The 15621-nt window shown below is 41.7% G+C and overlaps 1 protein-coding gene across 1 annotated transcript in view; it reads right to left on the bottom strand.

The window, feature by feature from the left end:
- Positions 1-15415, bottom strand: part of LOC126479805 (uncharacterized) — a 61185-nt gene extending 45770 nt beyond the window's left edge. The window contains exon 1 of the mRNA XM_050103815.1: positions 15020-15415. Within this exon, the coding sequence (XP_049959772.1) occupies positions 15020-15223 (204 nt within the window). The 5' untranslated portion in view covers positions 15224-15415. The remainder of the gene's footprint in view (positions 1-15019) is intronic.
- Positions 15416-15621: the final 206 nt, after the last annotated feature.

Below are 15621 nucleotides of genomic sequence, written 5' to 3'. Positions count from 1 at the left end.
AGATCCCAACAGGGAGAAGTGAGACGCATGCCAACTGGCAATCCCACCAGTGGGTGGGTGTTGGGAGGGAGACATCCCTCATTGGCGAAGGGCACAGGATACACAGGATGGTCAGGGTATTGGTGAATTGCAATTGTGTAAGAAACAAGGAATTGGCTCTGTCAAATGTGTAGAGTGGGAAACCCTGCTACTGTGAGGAGACTATCAACAGGACTAGTGCGAAAGGCACCAATAGCCAGATGCACCCCACAATGATGGACAGGGTCAAGGAGTTACAAAGTGGAAGGAGCCGCTGAGCCATAAACCTGACTATCGTAATCTAGTCTGGACAAGACAAGAGCACTGTAAAAACAGAAAAAAGAGTGGAATGGTCTGCAGCCCAAGATGCGTAGGCCAAGTGTTGGAGAGCATTAAGCTTCCACATACATGTAGTCTTTTAAGAGGTGAATGTGGGGTAGCCATGTCAGCTTGTTGTCAAAAATAAGGCCCAAGAAACAGGACTGAGCTACAACATCGAGGAGCTGGTTGCCTAAATAAAATTCTGGATCGGGGAATATTGTGGGCAGTGACCCACACAAAGACCCATCGAATGACGCCTTGGAGCTGGCACTCAGCAAATACTACAGAGTAGGAGCTGCACCAGCGTTGTCGACGTACAATGCTGGTGTAGCAAGAGGCCCAAAAGAGGTCACACGTCCATTGACGGGAATGAGGAAGTGTGTGACACTTAGCACAGAACCCTGTGGGATAGCATTCTCCTAAATCTGAGGGGCACTGAGTGAAGTGCCAACTCAAACCTGGAAGAGCCAGTGAGATAAGAACCTGTGGATAAAAATCTGAAGGGGGCCATAGAAGCCCCAGTCATGAAAGGTAATTAAAATGTGATGGCGCCAAGCCATGACTTACGCCTTATAAAGAAGACCATGACAAGGCGCCGGCAGTGAGTAAAAACCTGTCAGATGGCTGATACAAATTGGAGTAAATGGTCAGTTGGAGATCGCCCTGCCCAGAAGCCACAATGATGTGGGGACAAAAGGTCCAGAGATTCGAGTACCCAACATAATCTGAAGCTGATCACCCTTTCGAGCAGTTTACAAAGTACATTCGTCAGGCTAATTAGGCAGTAGCTGTCTAGAGACGTTGGGTTTTTCCCAGTTTAAGGACGGGGATAACTATATTGTCTCACCATTGTGACGGAAAAGCACTCTTGAGCCAAATGTGGTTGAAGACCCTGAAGAGCTGTTGCCTCTAGGAAACTTCCAAGTGTTGGATCATCTGGTTGTGGATGGAATCGGGGCCTAGGGCTGTCTCTCGTGAAGAGCTAAGAGTTGCGTTGCTTTGGGGAAGGAGACCAGACAGCGAGGTCATCGGTCTCATCGGATTAGAGAAGGATGGTGAAGGAAGTCGGCCGTGCCCTTTCAAAGGAACCATCCCGGCATTTGCCTGGAGCGATTTAGGGAAATCACAGAAAACCTAAATCAGGATGGCCAGACGCGGGATTGAACCGTCGTCCTCCCGAATGCGAGTCCAGTGTCTAACCACTACGCCACCTAGCTCGGTAAGAGCTAAGAGCCTGCACCCATTCCCTTTCAATGAAGGATGCATTATAGGGCTCACCGTGGTGTGGGATGAAACAGAAGGGGGATCTGTTCAACTCTGCGTTTCTGCCGGAGGAAGTAAGCAGGGTAGGAACAGGACAACAATGCCATTGTAAAGTTTGTCGCAAGGTGTTCAGCGAGGACCAATGGACTGGCGCATACAGCACCTTGGAGGTTCAGACTCTGAACAGTTTACCGTCGCTGGCGGCCCAGAATGCTACAGAGCTTGGACCAAACCTGCGATGGAGAGGCATATGACCCCAGGGAGGAACATGGAGCTCCCAGCATTCTTTTTACTCCGCTTAAGCAGGTAACGAGCCTTAGCACGGAGACGTTTAAAAGTGAGGAGGTTGGTCTGTGAAAGGTGTCAAATCTCTGCAACGCCCATCGGCAGTCCTGGACAGCAACAGCGACATCCTTGGTCCACAATGGTACCGGTCGATGATGAGAGGGACCTGTGGATTGGGGGACAGCAGTGCCAGCAGCATGAAGAATAGTGGCAGAGATGCCTTGCATGTCTATATCAATGGAATTCGAGACCAAGATGACAAAGTTCAAAGCAGATGCATATAAAGGCCAACTGGCCCTCCAGCATGCCCAATATGGGGGCCTGTCTGCCTGGCAGCAGCAGGGAAACGATAGAATCACTGGAAAGTGGTCACTGTCACAAAGGTCATCATGGGATGACCAATGCAGGGAGGCCACAAGGACAGGGGAGGAGATTGTGAGATCGATAGCAGAGAAGGTGCCATGGGTGGCACTGAAGCGGGTAGGGGAAGCAATATTGAGGAGGCACAAAAAGAAGTCCCTGATAAGTTGGTCAATTATGGGCATTGAAGTCCCCAAGGAGGAGAAATGGGGGTGGGAGTTGCTGGATTAAGGTAGACAGTGCAACGTAAGAAAGTGGCGTACCTGAAGGGAGGTAGACATTGCAAACTGTTATTGCTGGAGTCGTTTGCAGTCGAACCACTATCGCTTCTAAGTTGGTACTTAGGGGGATCCAGTCACTAATGACATCGGAGCAAACCAAAGCACAGACCCACGAGATGCTACCCCAGAAACAGCATGGTTCCGACCGAATGGCCAATAACCACGAAATGTTGGTAAGTGGTCAGCACGGAAATGCGTTTCTTGAAAAAAAGACAGAATGCAGATTAGGAGGAGACAAGACGTTGCATTTCCAGTATGTGACTATGGTATCTGTTGCAATTCCACTGGATGATTGTGTGGCGAGAATCCAACGTAGACATGAAGAAGCCGAGGATGAGGTCAGGTCACTCGGTCAGTAGTCGTCACCGACAAGAATGGGGTGACATCCACAGATAAGATGTCAGACTCAGGTTGCGAAGGGGGAGATGGCACCTCCAGGGGTACCGGGGGCACCTTGTCTTGGGATTTATGTTTCTTCTTATTCTCTTTCTAAGGTGGAGGAGGGCAGGGCACAGGGGGAGTACAGGCTTCTGCAAGATCTGGAACCGAAAGAGTGGGCGACCTTGGGGTGCACACATGGTGTACCTCATTACCGAGTGGTGATAAGAGTCTTCTGGCTTGAGAGACGCCGGTGAGAGGAGTCCCGGGAGGGAGCCCAATCACTGGCAGATGCCAAAGAAGGGGGGAGAGGGATGGGGCTGGGAAAGGGCAAGGGAGGAGGAGTATATGAAGGAACAGAGGCAAAAATTGAAGAAAGTGACACTGTATGGAGTCTCTCATACTTTTGGTGAGCCTCAGCATACGACAAGCTATCCAGGGACTTGTAGTCTTGGATCTCCTTTTCTCTCTTGTAAGTCAGGCAATCCAGCAAGCGAGGGGAGTGGTGGTCAGCACTATTGACACACACAGGTGGTGGAACACGGGCTTCCCTCACGGAGTTGGTGGCCACAGTCACCACACAAAGGGTCCACCGTACAGTGGGAAGACATATGCCCAAAATGCTAGCAATGAAAGCACTGCATAGGCGGAGGGACATACGGCTTCACATCATCTGTAGCACATAACCTTGAACTTCTCTGGGAGGGTGTCTCCATCAAAAGCTAGAATGAAGGTGCCAATATCGGTGCAGTTATCTTTGCGAACATGTCAAACTAAATGAATACCATGCCGCTCCACATTAACCCGGAGTTCCTCATCAGTTTGCAGGGTGAGGTCCCTACGAAAAATTACTCCCTGGACCATATTCAGAGATTAGTGAGGACTGGTAGACACCAGGGCATTGCCAACAAGATCACAGGCACAAAGAGCTGTGGATTGGGTGGTAGAAGAAGCTTTGATCAATAGGGAGACCGACCGCATCTTACTAAGAGACTCCACTTCACCAAACTTCTCCTCGATGTTTTCCATGAAAAACAATGGCTTTGTAGTGGTGAATGTGTTCCCATCCATCCTCGTACAGATGAGGTAACGGGAAAGGGTTTCATCCCAAGACTGCGAGCCTGGCCCTCCTCCCATGGTGTAGCCAGTGAAGGGAAGGTTGCCAGGTCATACAAAGCAGCATTCAATGATCCCTCACCATTCGAAGAGACAGCCGTATGAGAACAGCCAAATTGTTGCAGCTTGATACACTTCATGTGCTAAGCATCTGTCCTGATACCACCCACTCCAAGCAGGGGCTTTCCCCATGGGCACCACCTAGTCACAGCAAGGGCCGTCTGGCACAGAGGCCGTTGTTGGGAGTTCCTATGCTCTAAGAACACAAGAACCACTCCTAGGCATACATGGGGAGGGAAAAGCTCAGGTACCAGTAGTGTGATCCCTGTGTTGTCCAGGGGCTCAGCCATGTGGGTACGTAACAGCCCCACCACACAAACTGGCTACACGTCCTGGTGACCTAGTATAGAGGAAGGGGGAGAAGGGAAGGGAGAGGAGAAGGAAGGGGGGAGAGGAATCCACATCGTAGATGCTAGGGAGTGAATTCTTCCCCATATGGCTCACACTAGAAACAGGAAATTTAGCAGTGGAGGTCAAAGCTCAAGTGGGGACCTAAATGCCAAAAAGGATGAAAGAACAGACAAAAGGAACAAATTTGCAAGCAATACAGGAAACCAGGTGGATAGCCAGGCCAACAGAAATCAGAACACTGAGAGAGGGGAAGGAGTTGGGGGTCATCAGTCTCATTGGATTAAGGAAGGCCAGACGCAGGACTCAACCGTCGTCCACCCGACTGCGAGTCCAGTATACTAACCACTGCGCCACCTCGCTTGATGAAGGAGATGGCAACGCGGAAGCAGCAAGCCTCCAACTTCCATGTTTTATGATGAGACATGGATGTTACATACTTCAATGCCTACTCATAGTTTCACTGTCCTTCATGTATATTTCAAAGATCTTCACAACATTGGCACATGACAACTGATCAGCTTTGCTGTTTCAGAATTGCTCAGTGTGTGTTGGCCCGTGCTGCCAAAGTTCTTTCACCTATGTTGCAGAAGTTTTGCTGGGAACTCCTTACACGTCCTCCATATAGTCCCTAACTCTCCCCATATGGTTTCCATATTGTTTGAGCCCTGAGAAAGATATTTGTGGCTGTTGATTTGTTTCAGACAAAGAGATGCATGCCCGGATACAACTGGCATTCTGTAGGCAACTGCAAACATTTTTCCATGAAGGCACTGACTGTCTTTTCTCTCATTAGTTATAATGATTACTTTGGAAATAATAAGCACTTTGCTTGCTTTTTTCCATCTGTCTTGTTTTCATTTGACTGCCCCTTACATATTAGTGTGAAAAAGTTTCATGTACAGTAGCATTATGAGACTAGGACTACTAGCACAGCAAAACCCAAAGTGATCTCAAAAATAAATGAGAAAATCTCGCAGGAGTAAAAACTTTTTGAAGCGTAAGTTACAAAGTTCCACATTAATTCACTACTTATCTGAAACCTTTCAATGAAGTAATTCATCAAGCAGGACCTTACTCTAGTAATGAGTTCTCAATGTCAAACAGTTTACCTTTTTCAGTAGCCATTGTAGTGCAGAATTAAGAACTCAGAAGAATATTTAGAAATGTGATATAAAAGTAAGTGTTAAAGGTGCTGTACATTGTTCTGTCTCTGGATGACTCACTTGCCTATCAGACACTGTGAAATACTAGAAATTAATGATAATGTCATTTCACGGTAAAAATCTGTGATTTCTTTATTTATTTGATTAGACAAATGCATTCAAACTGAAATAACCTCAATTAAAAAGGACGAATTTTGAAGATATGTTTTATTTCTCAATACTGACTTCGTTGTAGAGTGCTGATGAAGTTAAAATTATCGTAAGTACATGGAACTGAGAAGAACACTACATGCCAAAAATGCATCACGATTTCAAAATTTGTTAGACCTAGACTAGAATTAAGATTTTTTATCTCTCCATTTAAGTGGGTGGTATGGAGGATGCAACATGTTATCTTGGATGGAAATTCATCTAGAGTGGTAGTTAAATAACTTCACGCGAGTTCCAACCAAAGAAGTTGGAATAAGGAGAGAGATCCTTACACTGCAAAAGTGAAGCCACCTACAACATACTGGCATGTCCATAACATTTGGCGTTGAGTGTGTATTCACACTGCATTGGAGTGATACTTTGTACTGTATTAAAATACGCACTCAGAAATGACTGCTAATTAGACTTATGAAAGCTAAGAGGGCAAATGTCACACAGTACTTAACTAAAAAACTCACTTCCTGGTCAGTGCCATCTTCCCTTATTCTAACCTCCTTGGTTCCAATTAAATGTGTTGGGACCCTTGCTGCAACATTACATATTAATGATCTTGCAGGTAATATTAATATTAAATCTTGACTTTTTGAAGATGGAACAGTAATCTATTAATAAACTAAGTTACTGCCTAAAAAAAAAAAAAAAGCACAAATTTTAAGTCAGGTCTTGATAACATTCCGAAATGGTGCAAAGGTTGGCAACTTGCTTTAAATTTTCAGAAATGTGAAATTGTGTACTTCATAAAATCAAAACACGTAATATTCTGTGACTATAACATCAGATGGAATCAGTCAAATCCCGTAATACCTGGGTGCCACATTTGTAAGGATATTAAATTGAATTATTGCCAAGAATTAGTTACAGGTGAAGCATGTGGCAGATTTTGTTGCAGTGTTAGAATACTAGAGAAAAATGATCAGTCCACAAAGGAGATTGTAGTGCATGCACAACACTTGTTCAACCAAATCTACAGTGTTGTATAAGGAACATGTATCAATGGGATTGACAAAGTATACTGAATGGAATAAAAAGAAAGGCAGCACAAATGGAAACAGGATTGTTTTGCTCATGGGAGAGTTTCATGCAGATGACAAAATAGCTGATCTGGCAAATACTTGAAAGCAGGCACAAACTAACCCCAAAGAGGCCGACTTACAAAAATTCAAGCAGCAGCCTTATATGATTAATCTAGGAATATTCTACAAACCTCTTCATATTGTTCTCACAGGAATCACAAAGACAAAATTAGACTAATTACAGTATGCCCAAGGTATTTAAGCAATCTTTTTTCCCATTCTCTGTACATGATTGGAAAGGGAAAAAAGCACCGACAATTGGTGCAATGGGAAGTACACCCGCCATGCACTTCGCAGTGGATTGCAGCATATGGACTTAGATATAGGTATTGAGACATCTTACCAAGCTTTTCCATTAGAAATCCTTGATCTGCAATGTGACACAGTACTGAGGGACAAATTTCAGACACTCTGAGACTCTACAGTAATTTGCCTTTGAAGCAGTTCCTGGAACTTCATACATAGGCTGCTGTAATACTGTGTTGCAATACATGGATAACTGAAGTACTTTTTGCCAATTGCGGAAATTTACAAATTACAGTCAGAAAGCTCTATATTGAACCACATGTGAAAAATTTAGACAGTGCTGCAGTAATCTTGTTGTTGTTATGGTCTTCAGTCCTGAGACTGGTTTGATTCAGTGCTCCACCCTACACTATCCTGTGCAAGCCTCTCCATCTCCAAGTAACTACTGCAACCTACATCCCTCTGAATCTACTTACTGTATTCTTAACTTGGTCTCCCTCTATGATTTTTACCCCACACACTTCCCTCCAGCACTAAATTGGTTATCCCTTGATGCCTCAGAATGTGTCATACCAACTGATTCCTTCTTTTGGTCAGGTTGTACCACAAATTTCTCTTCTCACCAAGTCTACTCAGTACCCCGTCATAAGTTATGTGATCTACCCATCTAATCTTAAGCATTCTTCTGTAGCACCACATCTCAAAAGCTTCTATTCTATTGTCTAAATTGTTTACCATCAATGTTTCTCTCCCATACATGGTTACACTCCATATGAATACTATCAGAAATCACTTCCCGACTCTTAATTCAATCTTGATGTTAACCAGTTCTCTTCTTCAGAAATGTTTTTCTTGCTATTGCCAGTCTACATTTTATATCCTCCCTACTTCAACCATCATCAGTTATTTTTCTCTCAAAATAGCAAAACTCATCTACTACTTTAACTGTCTCATTTCCCAATCCAATTCCTTCAGCATCACCTGATTTAATTCGACTACACTCCATTGTCCTTGTTTTGCTTTTGTTGATATTCTTCTTTCAAGATACTGTCCACTCCGTTCAACTGACCTTGCAAGTCCTTTGCTGGCTCTGACAAAATTGCAATGTCACCGGCAAACCTCAAAGGTTTTATTTCTTCTCCTCGGACTTTAATTCTTGCTCCAAGTTTTTCTTTTATTTCCTTTACTGCTTGCTCAATATACAGATTGAATACCATCGGGGATTTCACACTTGTCAGAACTTGCTTCCTTTGGAATTGGGATTATTATATTCTTCTTTAAGTCTGAGGCCATTCTGCCTGTCTCATACATCTTGCACAGCAGATGCAAGAGTTTTGTCATGGCTGGGTCCCCCAAGGCTACCAGTAGTTTCCATGGAATGTCGTCTACTCATGGGGATTTATTTCAACTTAGGTCTTTCAGTACTCTGTCAGAATCATCAAGAAGTACCGTATCTCCCTTCTCATCTTCCTCTATGTCCTCTTTCATTTCCATAATATTGCCCGTAAGTGCATCTCCCTTGTATAGACCCTCTACACACTTACTTCATCTTTCTACACCTACATCTACACAGATACACTGCAAATCACTTTTAAGTGCCTGGCAGAGGGTTTATCGAACTACCTTTACAATAATACTCCATTATTCCAATCTCATACAGTGCGCGAAAAAAAAACGGACACCTATATCTTTCAGTGCGAGCTCTTATTTCCCTTATTTTATTATTGTGATCATTTCTTCTTTCTTTCCATTCTTTGCTTAGGACTGGTTTTGCATCTGAGCTCTTGATATCCAAACAAGTGGTTCTCTTTTCTCCTCCAAAGGCATCTATCTGTAGTTTTCCTCTAGGCAATATCTATCTTACACCTAGTGATGTATGCTTCTATCTCATTTTTTAGACGTTTGAATTCCCTTTTATCCTGCTTCATTTACTGAATTTTTATACGTTCTCCTTTCATCGATTAAATTGAATGTATCTTGTGTTACCCAAGGATTTCTACTAGCCATCGCCTTCACTATTACATCTCTCAAAGCTACCCATTCTTCTTCTATTGTATTTGTGTCACCTGTTGTTCTCAACTGTTCCCTAATGCTCCCTCAGAAACCCTCAACAACCTCTGGTTCCTTCCATTTACCTAGGTCCCATCTCCATAAATTCCTCCCTTTTTGCAGTTTCTTTAGTTTTAATCTACAGTTCATAACTGATAAATTGTGGTCAGAGTTCACATCTGCCCTTGGTAATCACTTAAAATTTAAAATCTGGATCCTAAATCCCTGTCTAAGCACTATATAAAAATGTAAGTCTGCATGCTTTCGTGTTCATTGTCACTATAGATTAAATCTTCTGGGTTATTAGGCTGCGTCATATTTCCTTCTAAAATAATTGATGTTTTGACCGCTCTCCTGGGATCTCCTTCAGGATGCTTCGGCGTCCACTAATAGCTAGATAGCTGATGTGTTTCTGGAACCACAGAACTAACTATCAGGCTAAAGCAAAAACACAAATAGGGAAAGTGAAAGAAGATGAAGGACATTGTGATAATGAAATCCCCATTCCTAGTTTTTCTGTATAAGCCTGACTCTCAACAAACGTAACACATCACCACTAAAGTATCTCTGCTTCCGTCCAAGTAATATCATTGATTGTTTTGCTGCAGTTGATGTTTTATGATTCACCTATGCTACTTTAACACCCATTTTTGACATGTAACATTCACACCAACACTAACATAATTTATAATTCCAAACCAGGGTGATGTCTTCCCTGCAATAATTTCTATACTCATTAATGGTGAGCAATAATTATTCCTCCTCATTAAAAATTCACAATTTTTAACAGATATTTTCATTTAAGCTTTCATGATGAGACACTAGTTTCACTATGGTATGATATCTTTTTTATTTCATTTTTTGACATTTTTTTTATCACACATCATTTTACCCCTTTCCTAACTGGAATCTACTTTTGGTGGTGAGCACAGAATATTTTCAACTTACTTATAAATTGAGATTCATCAGCTAAAGGAATGAAGCACAACAGTTAGGAATGAAATCACCAGGTAGTGTAAATAATCCTAAAAAATGGCTACAAATAGGACACTGACATCAGTATCACTCCACTGGAAGAAATAGTAATGCATAGCCCCTACAGCAATATTGCAAATTATTTTAATAATTTTGCGCCATACACAGAAAAAAAGGTGAGAATTTAAGGAGATAGGACCTGGATAAACTGACTAAACCAGAGGTTGTACAGAGTTTCAGGGAGAGCGTAAGGGAACAAATGGCAGGAATGGGGGAAAGAAATACAGTAGAAGAAGAATGGGTAGCTTTGAAGGATGAAGGCAGCAGAGGATCAAGTAGGTAAAAAGACGAGGGCTAGTAGAACTCCTTGGGTAACAGAAGAAATATTGAATTTAACTGATGAAAGGAGAAAATATAAAAATGCAGTAAATGAAGCAGGCAAAAAGGAATACAAACGTCTCACAAATGAGATCGACAGGAAGTCCAAAATGGCTAAGCAGGGATGGCTAGAGGACAAATGTAAGGATGCAGAGGCTTAACTCACTAGGGGTACGATAGATACTGCCTACAGGAAAATTAAAGAGACCTTTGGAGAAAAGAGAATATCAAGAGCTCAGATGGAAACCCAGTTCTAAGCAAAGAAGGGAAAACAGAAAAGTGGAAGGAGTATATAGAGGGTGTATACAAGGGCGATGTACTTGAGGGCAATGTTGTGGAAATGGAAGAGCATGTAGATGAAGATTAAATGGGAGATATGACACTGCGTGAAGAGTTTGACAGAGCAATGAAAGACCTGAGTCGAAACAAGGCCGCGGGAGTAGACAACATTCCATTAGAACTAGTGACGGCCTTGGGAGAGCCAGTCCTGACAAAACTCTACCATCTGGTGAGCAAGATATATGAGACAGGAGAAATACCCTCAGACTTCAAGAAAAATATAATAATTCCAATCCCAAAAAAAGCAGGTGTTGACAGATATGAAAATTACCGAACTATCAGTTTAGTAAGTCACAGCTCCAAAATACTAATGCCAATTCTTTACAGACAAATGGAAAAACTGATAGAAACCGACCTCAGGGAAGATCAGTTTGGATTCCATGGAAATATTGGAACACGTGAGGCAATACTGACCCTATGACTTATTTTAGAAGAAAGATTAAGGAAAGGCAAACCTACGTTTCTAGCATTTGTAGAATTAGAGAAAGCTTTTGACAATGTTGACTGGAACACTCGCTTTCAAATTCTGAAGGTGGCAGGAGCAAAATACAGGGAGCAAAAGGCTATTTACAATTTGTATAGAAACCAAATGGCAGTTATAAGAGTTGAGGGGCATGAAAGGGAAGCAGTGGTTGGGAAGGGAGTGAGACAGGGTTATAGCCTCTCCCCGATGTTATTCAATCTGTAATATTGAGCAAGCAGTGAAGGAAACAAAAGAAAAATTCGGAGTAGGTATTAAAATCCATGGAGAAGAAATAAAAACTTTGAGGTTCGCCGATGACATTGTAATTCTGTCAGAGACAGGAAAGGGCTTGGAAGAGCAGTTGAATGGAATGGACAGTGTCTTCAAGGGAGGATATAAGATGAACATCAACGGAAATATGGAAGCGTCCGATCCCACTCGTCTGCTTTGACCCATGACGTCACAAATATGGCGGAAACAAAAACAAACACACACACTTTCCACAAGAAGCCTAATGACACTAACGGGACAAGCGCGGGAAATGGGGTGTTTTGGGTGGGGGGCAAACTAAATATAAACAAATTTAGGCGCCTTGCGTAGCTACAACGTGTAAGTGAAGACAGCCATGTATGAATACCCACCCACCTCCCCAGGGGTCGTAACCCCTGCAACCCATAGAAGATGAAGATGCTTCAGTAGCTGATTAGTGTTTTTTGTCTTTAAAAAAAAAAAAATCTCACGGGATATAACGAACAGATCAGAAAGATAAATATAATAAACTAAAACAGAAATTCGAGGAAACAGATAATTAAAATAAGTAATAAGTGTTTTTAAATTTAAAAAAAAAAAAAAAAAAAAAAAAAATCTCACGAGATAGAACGAACAGATCAGAAAAGTACATAAAATAAGATAAAACAGAACTGGAGACAGCCACACTCAAACCAAACTCTGCGCAGTCATGACGTCACACACGACAACACCCTTACGTCACGGGTCAAAGCCGACGCGTGGAATCGGACGCTTCTGTCGACCCACATCAACAAAAGCAAAACGAGGATAATGGAATGTAGTCGAATTAAGTCGGGTGATGTTGAGGGTATTAGATTAGGAAATGAGACACGTAAAGTAGTAAAGGAGTTTTGCTATTTGGAGAGCAAAATAACTGATGATGGTCGAAGTAGAGAGGATATAAAATGTAGACTGGCAATGGGAAGGAAAACGTTTCTGAAGAAGAGAAATTTGTTAACATAGAGTATAGATTTAAGTGTCAGGAAGTCGTTTCTGAAAGTATTTGTACGGAGTGTAGCCATGTATGGAAGTGAAATATGGGACGATAAATAGTTTAAACAAGAAGAGAATAGAAGCTTTCGAAATCTAGTGCTACAGAAGAATGCTGAAGATTAGATGGGTAGATCATGTAACTAATGTGGAGGTGTTGAATAGGATTGGGGAGAAGAGAAGTTTGTGGCACAACTTGACTAGAACAAGGGATCGGTTGGTAGGACATGTTCTGAGACATCAAGGGATCAGCAATTTAGTGCTGGAGGGCAGCGTGGAGGGTACAAATCGTAGAGGGAGACCGAGAGATGAATACACTAAGCAGATTGAGAAGGATGTAGGTTGCAGTAGGTACTGGGAGATGATGAAGCTTGCGCAGGATAGAGTAGCATGGAGAGCTGCATCAAACCAGTCTCAGGACTGAAGACCACAATAACAACAACAACACAGAAAAGAAATTAATTCACAGAGTACCGAGATTAAGGGCCGGGGGTGTGGGGGTAGTTTGGAGTAACAAGCGGTGTAAGACATGACATACAAGATTCAGTGTTACTTCCTTCCAGGTGTGTGACCACTTGCAACTATGACTGCTCCATGATGTGCTGCACCCTTGCATAACAACGTGATTAAGTTCAAGCAACAAAATAGTTATCATGGGTAAAGAGTTATTGACATCACTGATTTTATTTCTAATCAAAGGCCTCTGTGTCAGTGACATGTTCACAGGTAAGGGACCTGCTGGGTTTTCAAGGATATTCAAAACAAATAATGAGATTCTTTCATCTTACATTCCACACTCCTATAATAGTGATGAGAACAATATATGAAAACACAGGACAAAATAAATCTATATGACACAAACAGGAAAATTATTGGTGGACACTATTGTTAACAATTGAATATTATCAATCTCTATTTGAAATGCATCAAGTTAATCTCTTGTGGGAACTTTCCACACTATCAAGTTAAAAGAGGTATTCGAAGTACCAATGGACTACAGATGATGTACCAAAACAAAAATGCACCATAAAGATGCTAAAAAAGGAAAGAAAGAGGATACATAATAAAACTAACACTTAAAATGACAAACAAAAATTAGTAAGCAACAGTTTAGCAGTTCAGGTAATTGAGCACCTAAAAAGTTCAGAACAGTAGTAATAAAATGAGGTAGAAAGGCTTACAAAAATTCAAAGGCATGTTTGTCTGAGCAAAAGAATGCAAGCACTGGAAAAATTAGTAACACATATACAGAATCATTAATAGTGTGCTTCTGGGTATACAGCAAAGTTGTTCTTTAAATTTTCAGTAAAAGCTCTTGATGAAACATACTAGAGGTAGGTAGTGGTCAAGAAATGTGTAAGGTTCTGGAGTATCACTGGAGAACATTGGAAGTAATTAAATGGCAATGGTGGGGACACCCAGACATGGTGGGTTAAAAAAAGGCAGAGATGGTTTTGATACAAGGTGTTACACAAGGCTTCAGAAAGTAGTGTGTTGATAAAGAAGAAATTCACACAAATCACTCAGAATAAGTGAGTAAACAGCACGGGAAACATCTCTACAGAAGAAAGTGTACCTTCCTCAGACATGTGACACCCATGCATTTAGAAATTTATAAGAATTGCTTTTAGTTTAGAATATATGCACAGTTGAAAAAGGTTGCACAAAAACATACAACACACAAAGCAATGACTGAGGACTGTAACAAGTTTTTGCTGCAGCACTTGAGAGTCAGAAGCCTTACTAATCGCCATCCAATGTGATCATGGGCTGCAATACTTCTATTTAGGTAACTGTTGCTTAAAGTAGTCTTTCCATTATATAAAAAGGTCACTTATGGATTTTACTTGCGTAATTGAATCTAGTGACATGTACTGAGATCTAAATAGAATACGCCAGTTTGCCTGTAGCTCTGAGATACCGGTACCATAATTTATTATGCATGCAAACCAGTGAACAGTACTTGTTACATACAACAGACTGTCCCTTGTTTGTTGAAAAGTTATATGATGAACAGAGAATGCAGAAGACTGTCCAGTCCTTAAAATCATGTTCACTGATGCCTTTCTTAGCTAACGTTTAACAGATACTTACTACAGACTAAAAGAAAACTTTTCACTAAACAAATATAACATTGGTGAAATATTTTGCAAATACTGTATACTCCGAAACATTGCGTACTATTGTACACAATGCAGTTTTCATAGTGCTGGCAGAAGTCGGTATTTCACTAAAAAATCTACGCAACATTGCTGATTTTGTGATTGTTTTCAATCTATAAACAATTCACACTGAACTGTAGCCTTCCGATTTCTTGCAAACATAACAAGGTTAATCACCTCTACAAGATAGTATTGGGTTAACACACGAGACGTACTACAATGCATATCACCAATGAAAGCAACAACTAACCGTAATGGGTAAGTATGCGTTAATCTTCTCAGCAAGCCGTAGCCTCGCTCCTTCTTCTCCATAAATATGAATAACAAATCTGTTCATTTTAGAACAAAGCCGGCATATGAAGCCTGTAATTACTGCTTTGTCTATACTACCCATAGCGATAAATACAATACTATCAAAATAAATATAAATATCTACACAAAGCAAAATCCGCATATACTGCAAAAATTGTGACTACATGCAAACACGGTATATGTAAAGGCCAGAGAGTAGGTAAGTGACGAATAGCAAGTGCTACGCAAGTACGCATCTCTGATCCCGCCGACAAACAAAGAGCTACGACCCGCGGCAAAAACAGTTCCTGACAGTCTTATTCTTTGCGGCACACGGTAGTAATTAGGCGAATTACTACAATTTTCCACGGGTTATATGAGAAGGAAACCTTATGTCTTACTCTGCTCAAACTGGATACTACTGTAAGCTTAGGCGTATTGGTAACATTTCGTGGCGAGGTCCAGATTGAAATTTGGCAAACGCAAGGAGACCAACGAATGTGAAACACTGTATTCTGTTCTATTTTCAGTTTCAGGATATCCCACGTTAGGCCCATTTCA

Source organism: Schistocerca serialis, chromosome 1 (assembly GCF_023864345.2).
Source record: "Schistocerca serialis cubense isolate TAMUIC-IGC-003099 chromosome 1, iqSchSeri2.2, whole genome shotgun sequence".
NCBI classification, from domain to species: domain Eukaryota; kingdom Metazoa; phylum Arthropoda; class Insecta; order Orthoptera; family Acrididae; genus Schistocerca; species Schistocerca serialis.
The sequence above is the reverse complement of the archived record's forward strand: the minus strand, read 5'-3'. Positions and strand labels throughout refer to the sequence as shown.